The following is an 18,793-nucleotide window of genomic DNA, read 5'->3' on the forward strand; positions in this document are numbered from 1 at the left end:
CAGGAAGGCCTGGACCTCTGTGTTACTTGCAGTTCTTTCAAACAGCACTTTACTGATGTGTTAAATAGTGAAAGAGGGGTTATGTCACCCGCTGACCTTGCTGGTTTCTTGCTCGAATTGGTTCCCTTGCCCAGCAGACCACACTGGGTTGGGTGGGTGTGGGCAGTGCAGGCAGAGGGGCTGTCCTTACTTTGCCCATTTCCCCAGCAGGCTGGACCAGCAACGGAAGCCCGGGCTTGGATGTTAGTGAGCTGAGCGCTAGCTCCGCCTCCATGCTGAGTCATCAGCTTTCAGCCTGGTCTTGCGTTTTCCCACCAGAAAGTATGTACAGTTAGATAGATACCTTCAGTTCTGTGGAGCCTCGGGAGAGTCAGAGAACTTCAGGTGGATCCACGTGTGCTGGTGGGCGGGGCAGCTTGCATCCTCTCTTTCTCTGAGCCTCTCTTTCTCTCCCAGGAAGTTCCATTGTTTTTTTAAAAAAATTATGGACTATTTTAAACAGACAGAAAATGACAGATTGTAGTATAACAAATTTAACAGATGCTGCCATTTTGCCCTATTTCCTGTCACTGTTTTTGGACTAAAGGTTGCTGATAAGCCAGCTCTGTGGTGCTTTTCAACTCTTTTTATTGAAGTTTTAGGATCAGGGAAGTAACAAAATCTGTGGTCCACTTACAGAAATTTCTCTAAAGAATATTGTGTCCTGTGACATAGTGTGTGAGGATGTGTGTGTGTGCTGTCTTGACCCAGGTTTTACGCCCTGGCTGGACCCAGTCAGTTCCTCTTCTTGAGCAGCCCATTAAGTCCACACCCGCAACCGGCTCCCTTATCGGACTCCCACACTGTGGGCCATTGTACACCCACCCTAATCACCCCAGGACCAGGTACCAGACAGCCAGGGACAGCCCCGAGGCCCCAGAGCCCCCCGAAATTACTCAAATTAGCCAATCCTAAACCTACTTACCGGCCTACCCCTCTCCTTGTTGCACAAGCCACAATAAAGGTGCTTGCCCACCCTTCTCCCCTCCCTCTGCCTCACCACTGACCGGGTGCTCCCCCTCAGTGGCCGTGCAACGAGTGCTGTGTTCTCCTTAGGGAGCTGTGACTGCCACAAAAGTAAAACTCGTTCCGGTTTCTCTCCCTTGATCTGCATCTGCCCTCACCGTACCTCACCCAAGGTAATATGGTTAAGACGATTCCTTCCCACTGCAGCTTCTATTTCAAAACCACCATGGCACACTCACTGGCTGAGTGCCGGTCACGAAAAAGACAAACAAAACAAAACAAAACCACCATGGCTGCTGGAGGGGTGGGAGGGAACCTGGCACTGAGGTCCCTGAGTAGGCCCACATTCCTCAATGAGCACTGGGGCGCAGGGGACAAGCGAGCTAGGAGCCCAGGGCCACCAATGGTTCCTGAGCCTCGCCTCACCTGAGAGCAAGGGTTCGCACTAGACGGGTTAGGGTGCGGGCATCCCTCCGAGAGCTGACTATAATCTAAGCGTTTCCTATTATCTAGGCTTGTCAAAAGTTTCCTTTTTTTTTTTTTTTTTAATCACTTGCAATTTGTTAAGCAGCAATGTGTCCTGCTGGCATTTACTTGTAACCGCTCTATGCAAAAAAGATCCCGAGTTTTATCCTGGAAAATTGGACCGAATTTGAGATCTTTATAATATCTCTATAGTAATGGTTCTTAACCGCGTGGACTTTGAAGTTTTCTGATCTAGGACAGAAAAATTTTAAAAGGGTGGTTCGTAAAATAAAGAAGATCCGTTGAAAAAAGTGGTTTGCAGTGTGGGTGGCAATGAGAGAGACAGGGCAAAAAAGAGAAAGAAGGACTAGGGCTGACTCCTCGTGGACAAAGAAGAAGAAACCAAAACTTTCCTCCATAAACCCCGTGTGCATCTCACATCGCCTCAACTCAGGGACCACCGAGGCCGCTGAAGCCGGGCTCGTCTCAGGGCCTTCCCGCAGCAGGCCGCCCCGCTGCTTGGTGCGCGGGCCGGCTGCGCTGAACCATGTTGCCCACGAGTCCCTGCCTGCAGCTTTCAGGTTGCACTGGGGACTGTGCCGCCAGAGACCCTGCGGAGGTGGGGAGGCAGGAACGCGCCCTTCGTCGTCCTCGGGGACGTGTGACAGCCACTGGCCTCGCCAGGGGGCTGCCTGCTCCGGCTCCTCCTTGCACTTCTCCGACTCGTGGGCCAGGCGTGACTCCTGAGCCTGGGGTGTGTGTCGCTCCGTGAGGAAAGGACCCGCTTTCAACAGGATGCCTGAGCCACCAAGGTCAGAGGCCAGGAGATCAAGGAGATGGGAGGTGAGTTCCAGCGGGTTCTTGCTGTCCCCCACTTCCCTTCCCGACTGGGACCGCTTAACCATCTCCCATCCCTGTAACAAACCATATGTGCTCGTCAGCTGGGGATTCTGCTTCTCCCTTTGAACCTTGACAGATGCCGAAGGCCGCTAACCTAGTTAAGTAGTTGTACTTACGTACTACTCCACACTTTGCTAACTGGGTGCTTAGCAACACCACTGAGCTCAGCACCCACTGGCTGGTAAACCTCCGGATGGGACACGTGGTTAACTCTGCCACTTTCCTGATATGTGGAAGACTTGGGAGCGGGGTGAGGGAGAGAGAACCTAGACCTCTCAAGAAAGGAGTCCAGTGTACATTTTCCTCACCTCATGTATTACACTATCGTGATTTAGTATACGATATATACCCATATGCATTAAATGGTTCTAGAAGGATGTACCTAAAAATGTTAACAGTGGGTTTCCTCCACTGTTCTGTGTTACACTTCTCACTGTGTGAGAGAGATGAGAAAATGATTACTCAAAGCAGCATGAATGCAATGAGAAGCCGGAAGGGACTGCACCTCAGCAACTCCTCTGTTAGAAAGAAAAAACTGGGTACAGCCCAATTCAAAGTCAGCTTCTGTTTTTTATTGTAAAGGCAAAGAAGTTTCACAAGTAAAATCAGTTGATTCAATCATTTCAAAAGGACACAAAGACATGGGCACTGTGACAAAAGTTATCTAAGGCTAAGTATAGCTTAAACAATGGAAACTAGTAACATCAGTAAAATAAACAACGTGACATTCCAAAGTACAGTTTGTGAAAAGCTAAGTTGGTCCAACTGCGATCATTATCTAAAATATTACCTCTCCTCAAATGATTTAAGTAAAACTTAAAGTCATGATTACATCTAAGTATAATTGTCTCTAACGTTTCCACCGACAGACAGCTTGCCGTTAGCCATTATCATTTTTTCATATCTTTCCCTTCAGCAATTCTTAAAATCTCTTAACAGGATAGGTATGACACCCATCTGTTAGCTCTGAAATCATTAAAGTATACAATCCCATACCCAAGCAGTGATTAGAGTTGATTAGATGGGCTGTTGCCATGCTAACTGTGGGCTTTTGCCCCCTGGCTGGAGACCCATTGCCTCATACCTGCATTACGTAAGAACCCTACTCTAAAAATCAAATTAGGGGCCGAGCCCGTGGCGCACTTGGTAGAGTGCTGCGCTGGGAGCGTGGCAACGCTCCCGCCGCGGGTTCGGATCCTATATGGGACTGACCAGTGCACTCACTGGCTGAGTGCCGGTCACGAAAAAACGACAAAAAAAAAAAAAATAAATAAATAAATAAAAAATAAAAATCAAATTAGAATCGAGATTTCCAACCCTCTACGGTTCTGTTGTTGGAAAAATTGGGACAACTCACCATGTGTTATTCCAGCCCTGTCTCCTTCCTTCACTGTTTCTCCATACTCAGGGGCCTCATTGCAGCAAAGTCATTGCGAGTCATCTGGGCACCGTCCTGAAATAAATGGTCTCTCTTTGCTCCTACAGGTCTCCCTGCCTCTTACCCGTGTCAATTTCACTGGCTACCAGCAGAATCTGACTGGAAACCCACTTGCAGACAAGCAGTTCTTACACCCTCCTGAACGTCTACAGACACCGGGGAAAAAATGATCATAAAGACTATGAGTCATTGACTTTGTCATCCTTATGCATATGACTCATTACTGTATGTATGCTTCCACAAAGGAAGAACACTGTTAGGCACCAAGGCCCAGGGTTCCGTCCCTGTGCCAGCCCAGCAGCCAGAAAAAAAGAAAAACAAAAACCGAAAAACAAACCAAACAGTGTGGGGTGGGGGCAAGAAAGAACCCTGTTAGGAAAGAACAGTGCTATAGACAACTAAAATGACAGATGTCTGAACAGTAATCTGTAACTTGTTACCAGAGTATGTTTATCCTTGCACTTGGGAATATGTTTATTCTCGCACTTGGAAATAGACTCGCTAATGATTTAGACATTATTGTGAGCCTAATAATGAAGCTCCCGTGCAGGTTTGGCTCAGAAAAACACAGCACATTGGCAGAACCCCATCCGTTTCCTCACCTTACACCCCTAGTCCACGTCTTTCCTCCTGGGAAACAAGGCAATAGTCTCCTTCGGTGCTTACACAGTACCTTGCTCTAGACATTCCAACTTCCCCCCCATCCCCTCAAAACTAGACACTTTGGTGGTGTTAAGAGGGTGATTAGATATGTTTCAAGAAGGTGAATAGATACGTTTCCATAAAGTATTTTATCTTCCTCTGTTTAATTACATCAGTCAGAATCGAAAAGCAATTTTGGAATTGTCTATAGAAAATGTAGGTTCTTTTTTTTTTTTTTTTTTTAAAAGATGACCGGTAAGGGGATCTTAACCCTTGACTTGGTGTTGTCAGCACCACACTCAGCCAGTGAGCAAACCGGCCATCCGTATATGGGATCCGAACCCGGGGCCTTGGTGTTATCAGCACCGCACTCTACCGAGTGAGCCACGGGCCGGCCCTAGAAAATGTAGGTTCTGTTTCTGTTGCCATAGGCACTACTATTCCTCCACACATGCCTGGCAGCAGTCTGCCCAGTGCTGCGTGGAACAAGATCTTTATGTGATCACTACTTCGATAGTAACCTTAAGAGATGGGTAGTTTTTTTTTTTTTTTTTCTGTCTTTTTCATGACCGGCACTCAGCCAGTGAGTGCATGGCCATTCCTATATAGGATCCGAACCCGCGGTGGGAGCGTCACCACGCTCCCAGCGCCACACTCTCCTGAGTGCGCCACGGGCTCGGTCCTAAAGATGGGTAGTTCTGTCTCAGTTTTACAGGTGAGGGATGTGGCCAATGTCACGCAGATAGGAAGTGGCAGGTCCTGGATTTTAACCAGTCTTTGGAAGCCTCAAGCCTGTGTTCCTCTTAAACACTACTAGATTGCACCCGGACACAGCCAGGCCTGGATTCAGAGGGCCTTGGTATGCACAGATTTCACTCACCATGGTTTTAAGTAACACCAGTCCCCCAACAGCATGATTCAAATTTCAGTTACTCCAGTAGGTTAACTGTGAGCAATTTCAAATAATGTAAATTTGGCTGCTGGCTCTTCAGGGCACAAGTCATGGTGTAAATAATACAAGCATACCATGATTAGTGACCAGCCACGTAATTTCTTTGAGAGTCTGTCACTGACTGGTCACTGTGCACCTGTTAGTCAGTTAACTTGCGGAGAGGAAAAGCATGTTGTTGTGTTGCTTCTTGTCTCCCAGTAATTAACCCACGTGACATTTGCAAAAATGGATGATCGAATTAAGATGAAAGTGCATCAAATAAGAGAAAACTGACAATGCTGAGAGTGAAATTCAAATAGAATGTAGAGGGAGTAATAGAAGAAATACTGACTGAGAACGTGTTAACACTGCCACTATTCAAGAGACTGTAGATCTGCAACCAATGGAACTTGATGAAGGGCAACTTAATAACAATAAATGACGAAAGTGTTTGTGACAGAAAGGATGAAGGTGTCCCAGGGGGAGTGAAGCCAGCAAAAAATTCACAATGAAGGATTCTCAGAGATATTCCATGATGTTCACAATGGAAAGAAAATGGTGGAAGTTAACTTAAATTTATACAGGCATAGGATAGTTCATCAAGGCAAGCAGAGATGCTCACTCTGTATTTTAAGTTAAGTGACAAAAAGAAGAGGCAAGGATTGTTTAAACTGCTCTTGGTAAGTTTTTACAAATCTTTTAATTCTCAATATTCCTAATGTAATTAAGTTACATAGTACTAAAGAAATGTTAATTTTACTATTGTTTCACTTCCCTATACGCATAGAACTGACAGTTTTTAATGTTTTAGGAAAAAATTTCGAAGGTCCCATAATAATCATAAGTTTTCCCGTTGATTGTTAAAATGGCTTTGTACAGTCTCACCTTGCATGTTCATTATTACAGTGTTACACTACAGTCCAAAGCAAGGGGACACAGACACACATGGCAAGAATCAGTCTGGCTCGGCGGGAAGATCATTAGAATGGGACCCACACACACTGGCTTTCCGTGCAACCATTCACTGTTTGGGTAGCTTTGGAAAAGTCGCGTCTCCTCTCTGGGTGAGTTTTCTAGAGAGAGATAAGGAGTCTTAAGTGTGACTCTTCCTCTTGTGTCCTAGCCAGTCTGACTCCTGTCAGCAGGCCTGCCTTCTCTGAGAGGGCCACCTGACTCAATCTACAATGAAGTCCTGAACATGGTTTGTTTGTTTGTTTGGCAGCTGGCTGGTACTGGGATCTGTACCTGTGACCTTGGTGTTACCAGCATGAAGTCATGGATGTTGAATCTATAAAAAAGTCTATCGATATCTGTAAAAGCAATGAAAGGCAATTTGGTATTTCCTGAAAATGCGAACTATAAACTCATATAAACGTTGAACCAGTGACTTTGGAGTGAAATCATCCATTTCAGGGTCCCAGTTCATGGGGTGACAAATGGAGTTAGAGTAGGTCCCCTGTGCCTCCATTCTGAGAAATATTACATCCACAGGGCTGGCCTATGGCTCACTTGGGAGAGTGTGGTGTTGATAACACCAAGACCGCAGGTTCGCATCCCTATGTAGGGATGGCTGGTTAGCTCACTTGGGAGAGCGTGGTGCTGACAACACCAAGTCAAGGGTTAAGATCCCCTTACCGGTCATCTTTAAAAAAAAAAAAAAGAAAGAAAAAAGAAATATTACATCCACAGAGTGAGAATGGATGGATAATATATTAGAAGGCTGCACTTTCTTCTATACACACAAGTGAAACTCCCCCCAGCAAACTGAAGCTTATCATGAAGTAATTAGAATAACAAGCAAGAATATCAGATAAAGTCGTCCGTAGTGGACTGAATTATGTACCCCCAAAACTCCCCACAGCTTGAATTGTGTCCCTCAAGTTTTATGTATTAGAAACTTAGCCCTCACTGTGACAGTTAAAAGGGTGGGGAATCCTATTATGGTAATTGAAAGGTGGGGCCTTGAAGAGGTGATTGGATTGTAGGAGTGTGCAGTAGTGAATGGATTAAAAATGGTGGTCAGGGGCATGGTTCTGAGGGCTTTAAAAGAAGAGGGGAGTCTGTCTGTCTCTCTGTGTGTTCTGTGTTGTCTCTGCTTCCACCATATTGCAACGCGAGACCCCTGGGTCTCTGTCACCACCACCAGATGGACTTTGGACTTCCCAGCCTCAGAAACGGTAAGCAATAAATTTTGTTTTCCTTTATAAATCATCCAGTCCCAGGTATTCTGTTAGAGCAACACAAAAAGGACTAATACAGGGTCCTAACCCTCCGGGCTAAGTCAAGAAAGGCAGTGGCTTAGAGCAGAGACAGAGCCACAGGTGGAAGATAGGAGGATTTCCATCCTCCATTCTCTTGGTCTGAAGCTGCACTGTGTGATACTGGGGCCTTCTAGCCATTGGTGAGCACTGGAAATGTGGTCAGTGGCACTGAGGTCCTGAGTTTTTATTTGGTTTAGTTTTTTACAAAAATTTCTCTGCAGTTGTAAAATACACAGAAAATTTACCATCTGAACCATTTTTAAATGTCCAGTTCAGTAGTGATAATTACCTTCATATGGTTGCGCAACCAATCTCCGGAACTCTTTTCATCTTACAAAACTGAAACTCTGTGCCCATTAAACAATAACTCTTTCCTCCCAGCCCCTGAGAAACACCGTTCTACTTTCTGTCTCTATGAATTTGACTAGTCTAGGTGCCTCGTAGAAGTACAATCATACAGTATTTGTCCTTCTGTTACTGGCTTAGTTTACTTCATGCATGGCGTAGGCCTCTGTCAGAATTTCTTTCCTTTTTTTTTTTTTTTTTTTTTTTTTTTTTTTTAAAAGATGACCGGTAAGGGGATCTCAACCCTTGGCTTGGTGTTGTCAGCACCACGCTCAGCCAGTGAGCAAACCGGCCATCCCTATATAGGATCCGAACCCGTGGCCTTGGTGTTATCAGCACCGCACTCTACCGAGTGAGCCACGGGCCGGCCCAGAATTTCTTTCCTTTTTAAGGCTGAATACTATTCCATTGTATGGCTATAGCACGTTTGGCTTATCCTTTCATCTATCAATGGACACTTGGGTTACTTAACACCTTTTGACTACCGTCAGTTAGGCTGCCGTGAAGATGGGTGTATAAATATCTATTTGAACCCCCACTTTCAATTCTTTTGGCTATATGCCCAGAAGTGGTACTGCTGGGTCATATGGTAATTCTAGTTTTTACTTTTTGAGGATTTGCCAGAAGTTTTCCACAGCAACTGCACCGTTTTGCATTCCCAGCAACAGTACACAACAGCTCAAATTTCCCCACATCCCTGCTTTAATTTAAATTTAAAAACTGAGACTCGGTTCTGTTATTGGAGAAGAACCTGGGCATGTGAGTCTACCTTTTCAACAGTAAATTCTATGAAATCTATATGTACACTAAGTATTCCCAATGAAAATTTAGCATCTTCATCGAGATGTGCTGTAAGTGGAAAATACACACCAGGTTTCAAACACTTAATACAGAAAAAAAAAAAAGAATGTAAAATGTCTTATTGATAATTTTCTATATTAATTACATGTGAAATGATATTTTAGATATAGTGAATCAAATAAAAAAATTAAAATTCATTTAGCCTGTTTCTTTTTACTTTTGTCAGTGTGGCTACTAGAAAAGTGTAGGGGGTGGCAAGAAAAAAAAAAAGAAAAATTTAGAAGTGCCTAGCACCTATGTGGCTCACAAATTTCTATTGGTCAGCATTGCTATAGAGGTAGCCTCCACTCCCACCACATAATGAGAGCCACCAGTTTCTGGAACTCTTCTCTGAGTCACAATTGTTGTAAGTCAAAAGAACATGCTTATCCGTCTTTTTAAAATTTTATTATTTTATTTTTTTTATTACAGGAGGTTTCCCTGAATGGAAACTTCTTTCCACTTCTTTCCACAGTGGAAAGGCCGGGCTATCCCATGGTGACCGTCTGGTGTCCAGGCTGGGGCATCCTGATTTCTGTATTTTATTGGTGTATCAGAGCCCAATGCCTTCCCTTGAAGTGCTGATTAATTCCCATTCCTTGGGAAGTCTGGGATACCACCAGACTTTGATACCACCAAGGAAAGCTCAGGAGATGTCTTAGTATGTGTGCACGGCAGAAAGAGACTCCTTCCTTCTCGGATTTGGCAAGGCTGCCTTGCCACAACTTCTGTACATTTTGGTTTTTACCCTCTTACAGCGTGAGTGATTTTCACTCTGAAAGCTGTTGGGATCCTGGGCTCATTTGGGTGTATGTGACAGTGGGATGGGACCTAGACCAGGTGTGGTCGCTTTCAGTGACTGAAGGCTGTATGCCCTTTTGAGGGGGTGAGGGGGGACATGGCAGGTAGGAAGGAGCCAGGGGCTTGAGAATGAGGAAAGAGAGGTGTGACAACTATATTTCTGTCACTCATACCAATCATTTATGATGCAATCACCCCCCCCACCCCCTGTCAAAAGCAAACACGAAGACACTTCTCTGGAGAGAAAATTGTGCATAAGAGTTTGTTTTTTGTAAAATTTCGGTTTTGGAATAATTTTAGATCTGCAGAAAATTTGCAAAGATATCACAGGGAGCTGCTCTTGTATACCTTTCACCCGGTTTCTTTTATAGTTAACATCTTATATAACTGTGGCTGGCATATTTGTTAAAACTTAGAAGTTAACATTGGTACAATATTCTCAATCAGACTACAGACTTTAACCTTATTTCACCAGGTTTTCTACTAATGTCCTTCTGCTGTTTTAGAATCCAATCCAGAATCCCGCATTGCCTTTAGCATACAAGCTTTTTATATACCAAGACGCCAATCCTATTTACCATTCACATTAGAAATGTTTGATTTGTCATTAGAGCATAGGCTCTGAAGTTTTACTTTGTGTGTATATATGTGTTATATATAGTTGATATGGAAATGTAGAAGTTTATTCATATTCGAGATGTCCACACACTTATGGTCAAACAACGGTTTGTTTGATATTTCAGTGAATGGATGTATTCCCCACCCCGTGTATTAGTTATTCAGGGTGATTCGTTGCTGCCTTGAGGGAGACCTCACACCACAGGGAACCACGGGGTGTCTCAGGCGATCGTGTTAAGGGGGGCTGTTATAGTACCTGAGCTTGTGGTTGGTGATTTTGGGGAGAGTCCAAGGAAGCAGGGGTCTGTTGTGCAAAGCAGGGGCAATGCAGTTCTGTGACTACCGTAGTATTTTTTTCTCTGGCAAGTAAAAGGAATGGAGCAGGGCTAGAGTTGTCCTGGTTGCCCAGTGCCTGTTTTTAGCTGTTCAGGCACCATTACTGAGTGGTCTTATATTTTCTTCTTCCTCCGTCACGTCACAGCGAAACCTCATCTGATGCTACTATTCCGGGAAACTGCGTACGTTCACTAGGGCATCGAGGCCAGCTACCGACCGTGTGTTCTCAGGACTGCTTTGTTTCTTACCAGTGCCGCACCCGATCAAGTTTAGAGGGAAAGCAGCTCTGCTACAGAAATGACAACTCTTGGTCCCTCGATACTGCTAGTTCCGAATGTGTGCACGTGCTTAACAAAAACTCCTCACGAAGGGCTGGGAAGTTGTCTGCGGTGTTAAGCGCAAACACGGCAGGCCTGGATGCGGCAGGAACTCAAACGATACTGAAACGGACGCGCGTTTCTCCAGCAGCGAAGGTCACGGTGGTGACACCCTCTGCCCCTGCACTATGACCCTGAGGAACAGGCCTGACGACAGCCAGGTCTGCCTCCTGGAGGAACCGGGGGCCTCGTGAAGCGTATGGACGGTGCTGAGTGGAGACCCGGTCGTCTCTGTCCCGCCAAGGCGCGTCCTCAGGCCCCGGGGTTCTCGGTCTCCCGTTTCTTCCTGCGAGGGAAAGCACTCTCACAGTCTTCCGGCAGGCTGGCCTTCAAACCGGGCGTCCCTTGGGCAAACACCAAGGCAACCCACTCCCCCACAGTCCCTCTGGGCGATTCACGAACCTCCGGTCGCCGCCGGCCCCGCCCCGCCTTGTGCGCGTCACAATGGCGCCGTCGAGACCCCGCCCCCAGACGCCGCCGCCGAGGCGCGGCCGCTCCGCCACTTTGCGTGTATCCGGTTCCGGCGTGGAGGCCGGCCTGAGCCGCGTTTACCCGAAGAAGGCGGGGATCGCAGTGGGGCGGGGTTCCCGGGGCGCGGGGCGGAGTCGGGTCCCGGCGCGCCGGGAGTGGGCGCGGTTCCGTCAAGGCCGCGTGCGCTCCGCGGGTCCGAACTCAGTAGTGGGTCCGCCGCGGGCCTGACCACGCCCTCGGAAGCCCCGCCCGGGACGCGCTGTGGGGGGTTTCCACCGTGATGGCGGAGAAGGCTGAAGTGCCTCAGGACCACTGCCGAGTCCCCCGCCTTCCGCCGTCCTCTAGCTGCTCGGAGGGACGACCGAGGTGGCGGGTGTGAGAGCGGGAGCGTGGCGACTCGGACCCCAGGCGGGGGGCGGCCGGGCTGGCGGGCGGCGGGTGTGAGGTGGAGGGTCGCACATGTGGGACCGAGCGGGTACTGGGGCACGGGGGGTGGGGTCCCAGGTGGAGGTCCGCACACTCGGGACCGAGCGGGGACTGGGTCCCCCGAGGGTGGGTACCGCGGGGCTGGGATTAGGAGAAAGGGAGGAGGCGGGGTGTGAGGTAGAGTGGATGTCTTCACACCAAGGACCGAGCGGGGACTGGGCCCACCGTGGGTGGGGACCGAGGGTCTGGGATGTGGGGAAAGGCAGGTGGGGTTCAAGGTGGAGGGCTTCACATCCGGGACCGAGCGGGCACTGGGCCCTGTGGGGGTGGGGTCCAAAGGACTGGGATTTGGGGCTGGGGAGGCGGGGTCCGAGGGGAGCGGCTTCACACCCTGGCTCGAGCCGGGAGTGGGCCCAGTGGGGGGTGGGGACCACGGAGGTGACATTTGGGATCAGGGCGAGTCGTGGCATAGGGGGCCCAGCTTGGCCACAGCGGGGAGCGGCTAGCCCAACCTGGGGAGAGGGAGACAAGGGGAGCCAGAAGAGACTGAGTCTGAGGAAGGGCTTCCTCAGGGCAGGGATATTGGGGAAGTCCTGGTCGGGTGGACATCCCAGGACCTGCAGGCTTGAGAGGTCTGCACCACCTGCAGGGACACCTTCATGGGTTTTGAGTTGTGGTGAGCAAAGAGGTTCCTTTTCCTGCAGTTTGTTTTATTTTTATACATTCACATGCTTAAAGTGTCAGAATCTTGCACATGGCCTTATTACTCAAAACTTCATCTTCCCCTTTTTTATTACTTCTTGAGGAGATCATTTTAAACCTTTGAACTTTGTTCTCTAGAAATTTTATTTCTTCCGCTCATATCGGCATCTCTTCCCTGTGCTGCTTCCTTGATCACCTTCGCTTAATTTGTAGACTTTGGTCTGAAATAGTTTTCCTTTGATTTCCTTTGCCTCCTGGTCTGAGTTTTTTGTTGGGTGTGTAGTCAGCCATTGTTCTTTCCCTTTTTCTAGTCATACCCTTCAATACAGTTTGCACTGTTTCCTTTTGACAACTCACCTTAGAAAGAACCTGAATTTAGTACGTTTGGGGTTGGTCTAGGACTTTGTCTCGGGATCCATGTATTTTCTTTTCTTTTTTTCCTTCCTTCCTTCCTTCCTTCCTTTCTCTTTCTTTCTTTCTTTTTTTTTTGTCGTGGGTGGAGTGTACGGGGATCGGAACCCGTGATCGTGATGTTATAAGGCTGCGCTGTAACCAGCTGACCTCACTGGCCATTATCTTCTTTATGATCAAGATTTTCGTACGTAGGTTCCCCCCCCATCTTAAAAGTAAGAAATATGCCCCCTTTGGACAGTTGTGAGGAATGTAAAATGATACAGACACTATGGGAAAATAGTTATGGCGGTTCTCAAAAAATTGAAGGTAGAGTTAACATATGACCTGGCAGTACCACTGGGTATATATTCAAAAGATCTGAAAGCAGAGACATGAACAGATATTTCTACACGCATATTCCTCGCAGCTTTATTCGCGATAGTCAAAATGTGGAAGTAACCCAAGTGTCCAGTTGATAGATGGGTGGATAAAGACAATGTGTCATATATTCACATATAGAAATGGAATATTCAGCCTTCCGAAGGAAGGAGATCCTGGTACAGGCTTCAACATGGATGAATTTTGAGGATGTTGTGTTAAGTGAGGGAGTCCAGTCACAGAAAGACAGATATTGTGTGAGTCCACTTATATGAGGATCTAAAGTAGTCAGATTCATATAAATAGAAAGTAGAATGGTGGTTGCCAGGGACTGGGGAGTGGGGAGGAGGAAATGGGGAGTCGTTGTGTAATGGGTCCAGAGTTTCAGAGTTGCAAGACGAGAAAGTTCTGGATATCTTTTTCACAGCGATGTGAATGTACTGAAGATTTCAACTGTCACGTGAAAATGGTTAACTGGTAAATTTTATGTTTTAGATGTATTTAATCTCAAAAGACTTGAATAAATAAGAAACATGACACACGACAGCTGTATGGTAAGCCTGATGTGGAAGGTATAAAGACTACTGCTAAAATCAAGATCTGTGTCTCCATCACTCATCTTGAGAAATAAAACTCTACCCTCATCTTTATGGCCCTTTGCGTAGTCCCAGTTAGAACTCCCTCCTTCACCCGCGGGTAATCCCTGTCCTCAATTTTATGCTTGTCAGTTGCTGGCTTTTCTTTGTAATTTGGCTAAAAGTGTATCCCAGAAAAAGACGTATTGAATAGTTTTGCATGACCTTGGGTTTTATGTATAAGTTGTCTTCATAATATGTTTTCCTGAGTGCGTTGCTTTTGTTAATCAATGTTATCTTCAAAGGACTATTCGAAGTACAATCATAAAACTAGTATTTTTTGCTGTTTCATAGTATGCCATTTTGTAAGCAGACCACACGTTATTTCTGCACTATTGTGTTAAGGATGTATGGGTTGTTTTTAGTTTGGGATGTTAACAGTGGTGCTTTGAACAAGCACGTGTCTCCTGTGGCACCTATACCAGACTCACTTCAGGCTCTACACCTACGGTGGAATCGCTGGGTCATAGGGTTGGCCCACTTTCATCTTCACAACGTGAGGATATTTTCCAAAATAGTTGTACCAGTTTATCTCCCCAACTGCAGTGGTCTTGCTGCATCATAGTAAAGTGTATGTTCAGCTTTATAAGAAACTGCCCAAGTTTTCCAGAGCGTCTGTACCATTTTTGTTTTGCATTCCATTAGCAATGTAAAAGAGTTCCAGCTGCTTTGTATCTTTGTCAGCACTTGGTATTGTCAGTATTTTAAATATCTGAATTTTATTTCAGCCATTCCATTGGGCTGTATACCCATATTTCATCATAGCTTTAATTTGCATTTTGCTAATGGCTAGCTAGTGATGTTCGTTATCTTTTCATGAGCTTATCTGTTCAAGTGGTTTGCCCATAAGAAAATTGGGTGGTCTCCTGGTGAGTTTTGACAATTCTTTACAGTTTCTGAATACAAATTTAGATGTGTGGTTTGCAAATAGTTTCTTCTGTTTTGTAATTTATCTTTACCTTCTTTTAACAGTGTGATAGAGCAGAAGTTTTTAATTTTTTTTTTTTTTTTTTTTAAATGACTGGTAAGGGGATCTCAACCCTTGGCTTGGTGTTGTCAGCACCACGCTCAGCCAGTGAGCAAACCGGCCATCCCTATATAGGATCCGAACCTGCGGCCTTGGTGTTATCAGCACCGCACTCTCGCGAGTGAGCCACCGGCCGGCCCAGAAGTTTTTAATTTTGCTGAAGTCAAAAATGGATCGTGCCTTTGGTGTCATATCTCAGAACTCTTTGTATAAGCTGGGTGTTGAAGAGCTTCTCCTATATTTTCTTCTAAATGTTTTACATTTTCATGTTTTACATGTAGACATAGATTCATTTTGAGTTTTTTATGAAACAAAGGTGTGAGGTTTAAGTCACTGTTTTGTTTTGGGTTCTGTTTTCCTTTTTGATTTTTTGCATATGGATATCCAGTTGTTCCAGCGTCGTTTGTTGAAGAGTACTCTGTGCACTGAATTGCCTTTGCACCATTCTGAAAACTCATAGGGCCATATGTGTGTGGGTCTAAATCTGGACTCTCTGTTCCATTGATTTATATGTATACCCTTTTACCAGTACTGTTCCAGCTTCATTATTTTAACTTTATGCCAATTCCTAAAGTTGGGTAGTGTGAGCTCTCCAAACTTATTCATTCACCTGTTTCAAAATTGTTTGGCTATTCTAGTTTCCTTTGCCTGTCCATAGAAATTTTAGAATAAGGTTGTTTATGTTGCTGGGATTTTGATAGGAAATACGTTAAACCTATGTATCATTTTGGAGAGAATCGGCATCTTTACTGTGTTCAGTCTTCCAATCCACTTACATAGTTCATCTCTCTTCATTTGCTAGATTTTCTTGAATTTCTTTCATAGCATTTTGTAGTGTTCAGCATACAAGTCTTGTATGTGTTTGTTAAGTTTGTACCTAAGTATTTGATTTTTTGGATCTATTATAAATGGTGGTGTATGTTTCATTTAGGTTTCTACATATTTTGTCGGTATTCTACAGAAATAGAATTGATTTTCGTAGTTGATCTTATAGTCTCCGACCTTGCTAAACTTATTAGTTCTAGGAGGGTAGTTTTATTTATTTATTTATTCATCTATTTGGTAAATTTCTTGAGATTTTTCTTCTAGCGGCACATCATGCCACCTGCAGATAGGGGTAGTTTTACTTCTGTTCCAATGTGTATTAGTCCGTTTTTGTGTTGGTATAATAGAATATTGAGACTGAGTAATTTATTTAAAAAAAAAAAAAGAAGAAGAAAGAAAAGGTTTATTTGGCTTGCGATTCTGGCTCAGCTGCATCTGGTGAGGGCCTCAGTCTGCTTCTACCCATGGTGGAAAACATCAGGGCAGCCAGCAGGTGTAAGATCACATGGCAAGAGGAAGCAAGAGAGAGACGGGAGGTGCCAGGGTCCTTTAAACATCCAGCTCTCGTGGGAACTAATAGCGTGAGAACTCACTCACTGCCCATCCCCCATCCACAGGGAAGGCTGTAACCTATTCGTGAGGGCTCCGCACCCATGACCAAAACAGCTCCCAACACTGCCAGCATTTTGGATCAGGTTTCGACATGAGCTTTGGGGGATGACATATCCAAACTATTATCATTCTGCCCCTGGCCCCCCAAACTCACGTCCCTCTCGAGTACACCATAAAGTCATTCCATCCCAACAGTCCCAAAAGTCATAGTTTGTTCCAGCACCAACTTTAAAGTCCAAAGTCTTACCTGAGACTCACGGCAAAACTCCTTCCAGCTGTGAACCTGTAAAAATCAAAAGCAAATTTCTCTACTTCCAAGATACAATGGTGGAACAGATATTGGGTACACATTCCCATTCCAGAAACGAGGAATAGGCCAGAAGAAAGGAGGAACAGACCCCAAACAAGGTCAAAACCCAGCAGGGCAGACATTAAATCTTAAAGCTCCAAAATAATCTCCCTCGACTCCAAGTCCTGCGTCCTGTGCGTAGTGGGGTATTTGGGCCCCGAAAGCGTCAGGCAGCACCATCCCCACGCCTCTGCCAGGAACAGCCCTCTGGGCTGGGCTGCACTAGTGCCTGTGGCTTTTCCAGGCGGGCATTGCTCCTTGCCAGTGGCCCTACAGTTCTGAGGTCCTGGCGTTGGCCCCACTCCCATGACTCTGCCAGACATTGCCCTGGTGGGGGCTGCAGTTCCACATTTCTGTTTGGCATTGCTCTAGTGGATGCCCTCTTCAGGTCTCTGCCTGGGCCCGCAGGCTTTTCCATACATCCTCTGAAATCTGGGTGGAGGGCTGCTCGTGCGTGCTTGCAGGCTTAATACCACGTGGACACAGCCAAGTTTCTGACTCGCCACGCTCTCTAGAGCTGTGTCAGGAACCAGACTTGGGGTGCCTTGAGGTAAGGCAGCTCCAGCCGGAGGGGCCAGGATGCAGGGAGCAGTGTCCTGAGGCAGCACAGGGCAGCCGCACCCGGGTCTGTCCCCCTGAACAATTCTGTCCTCCTAGGCCTCTGTGCCTGTGATGGGCACCGCAGCTGGGAAGACCTCTGAAGTGCCTTCAGGGCCTTCTTCTCATCCTCCTGGCTATTAGCACTCCTGTTGCCTCATAGCCATGCTGATGTCTTTTGCAACCAGTCCCGTGGCTGTACCCTTGGATTCTTCTCCTGAGAGTGCTCTCTCATTACCAACCACCTTGCCAGGCTGCACGCCATCCAGATCCTTACTCTCTGCTTCCCTTTTAATTATTAATTCCGGCTTCTCATCACGGTCATGGCTTTGTTGCCATAACTGAGCGTAGGCTGTTGCAAGTAGCCTTGCAGCCAGCTGTCTGAATGCTTTGCTGCTTAGAAATTTCTTCCGCAGAACTTTCTGGTTCACAACTCTTAAGTCCCACCTTCCACAAAGTCCTAGGGCATGGACACAATGCAGCCACGTCCATTGCTATGGTGTAGGAAGGGCGATCTTTTGTCCAGTTCCTTGTAGAAATTTCCTCATTTCTGTCCGAGACCTCATCAGCATGGCCTTTAGTGTCCACATTTCTATCAGCATTGTGATCACAACCATTCAACCAATCTCTAAGAAGTTCCAAACTTTCCCTAGTCTTTTTGTCGTCTTCTGTGTCTTTCAGAGTCCTCCGAACACCTCCTCCATACTTTGCGCATTACCCAGTTCCAAAGCCGCTTCCACATTTTCAGGTATCTGTGTAGCAACACCCCACTCCTCAGTACGAATTTTCCGAATTAGTCCGTTTATGCATTGCTGTGAGGGAATACCTGAGACTGGGTAATTTATAAAGAAAAACAGTTTATTCAGGTCACGATTCTGGCATACATAGCTTCACCTGGTGCAGGCCGCAGGCTGCTTCTACTTATGGTGGGAATTGGCAGGGCAGCCAGCAGGTGCAAGATCACATGGCAAGTAGAAGCGAGAGGGAGAAGGAGAGGAGGTGCCAATGTCCTTTAAACAGCCAGCTCTGGAGGGAACTAACAGAGTGAGAACTCACCCACTTCCCCCTGTCCCCTCAGGGAAGTCGTTAATCTATTCATGAGGGCACTGGCCCCCGAGACCCAAAAGTCTCCCAACACTGCCACACTGGGGATCAGATTACTTTTTTATTTTTTGGTGGCTGGCCGGTAAGTGGAACCAAACTCTTTGACCTTGTTGTTACAACACTGTGCTCTAACCAACTGAGCTAACTGGGCAGCCTTAAATTTACTCTTTTTTGTTGTTGTTGTTGGTGGCTGGCCTGTTTGGGGATCTGAACCCTTGACCTTGGTGTTACCAGTGCCGTGCTCTAACCAACTGAACTGCCTGGCCAGCCCGGGATCAGATTTGGACATGAGCTCTGGGGGACAACATGTCCAAG

General features: G+C 46.3%; 1 protein-coding gene across 3 annotated transcripts in view; it reads left to right on the forward strand.

The window, feature by feature from the left end:
- Positions 1–11,645: 11,645 nt before the first annotated feature.
- The window catches only part of ZNF487 (zinc finger protein 487), a 76,430-nt gene continuing 69,282 nt past the window's right edge, over positions 11,646–18,793 (forward strand). For all 3 annotated transcript variants that reach the window (XR_010022605.1, XM_063085664.1, XM_063085661.1), the window contains exon 1: positions 11,646–11,803. Coding sequence is in view for 2 of the 3 variants with exons in the window: in XM_063085664.1 (XP_062941734.1) it covers positions 11,711–11,803 (93 nt within the window). In the remaining variant the exon portion in view is untranslated. The remainder of the gene's footprint in view (positions 11,804–18,793) is intronic.

This window comes from Cynocephalus volans, chromosome 2 (assembly GCF_027409185.1).
Source record: "Cynocephalus volans isolate mCynVol1 chromosome 2, mCynVol1.pri, whole genome shotgun sequence".
In the NCBI taxonomy this organism is placed as follows: Eukaryota; Metazoa; Chordata; class Mammalia; order Dermoptera; family Cynocephalidae; genus Cynocephalus; species Cynocephalus volans.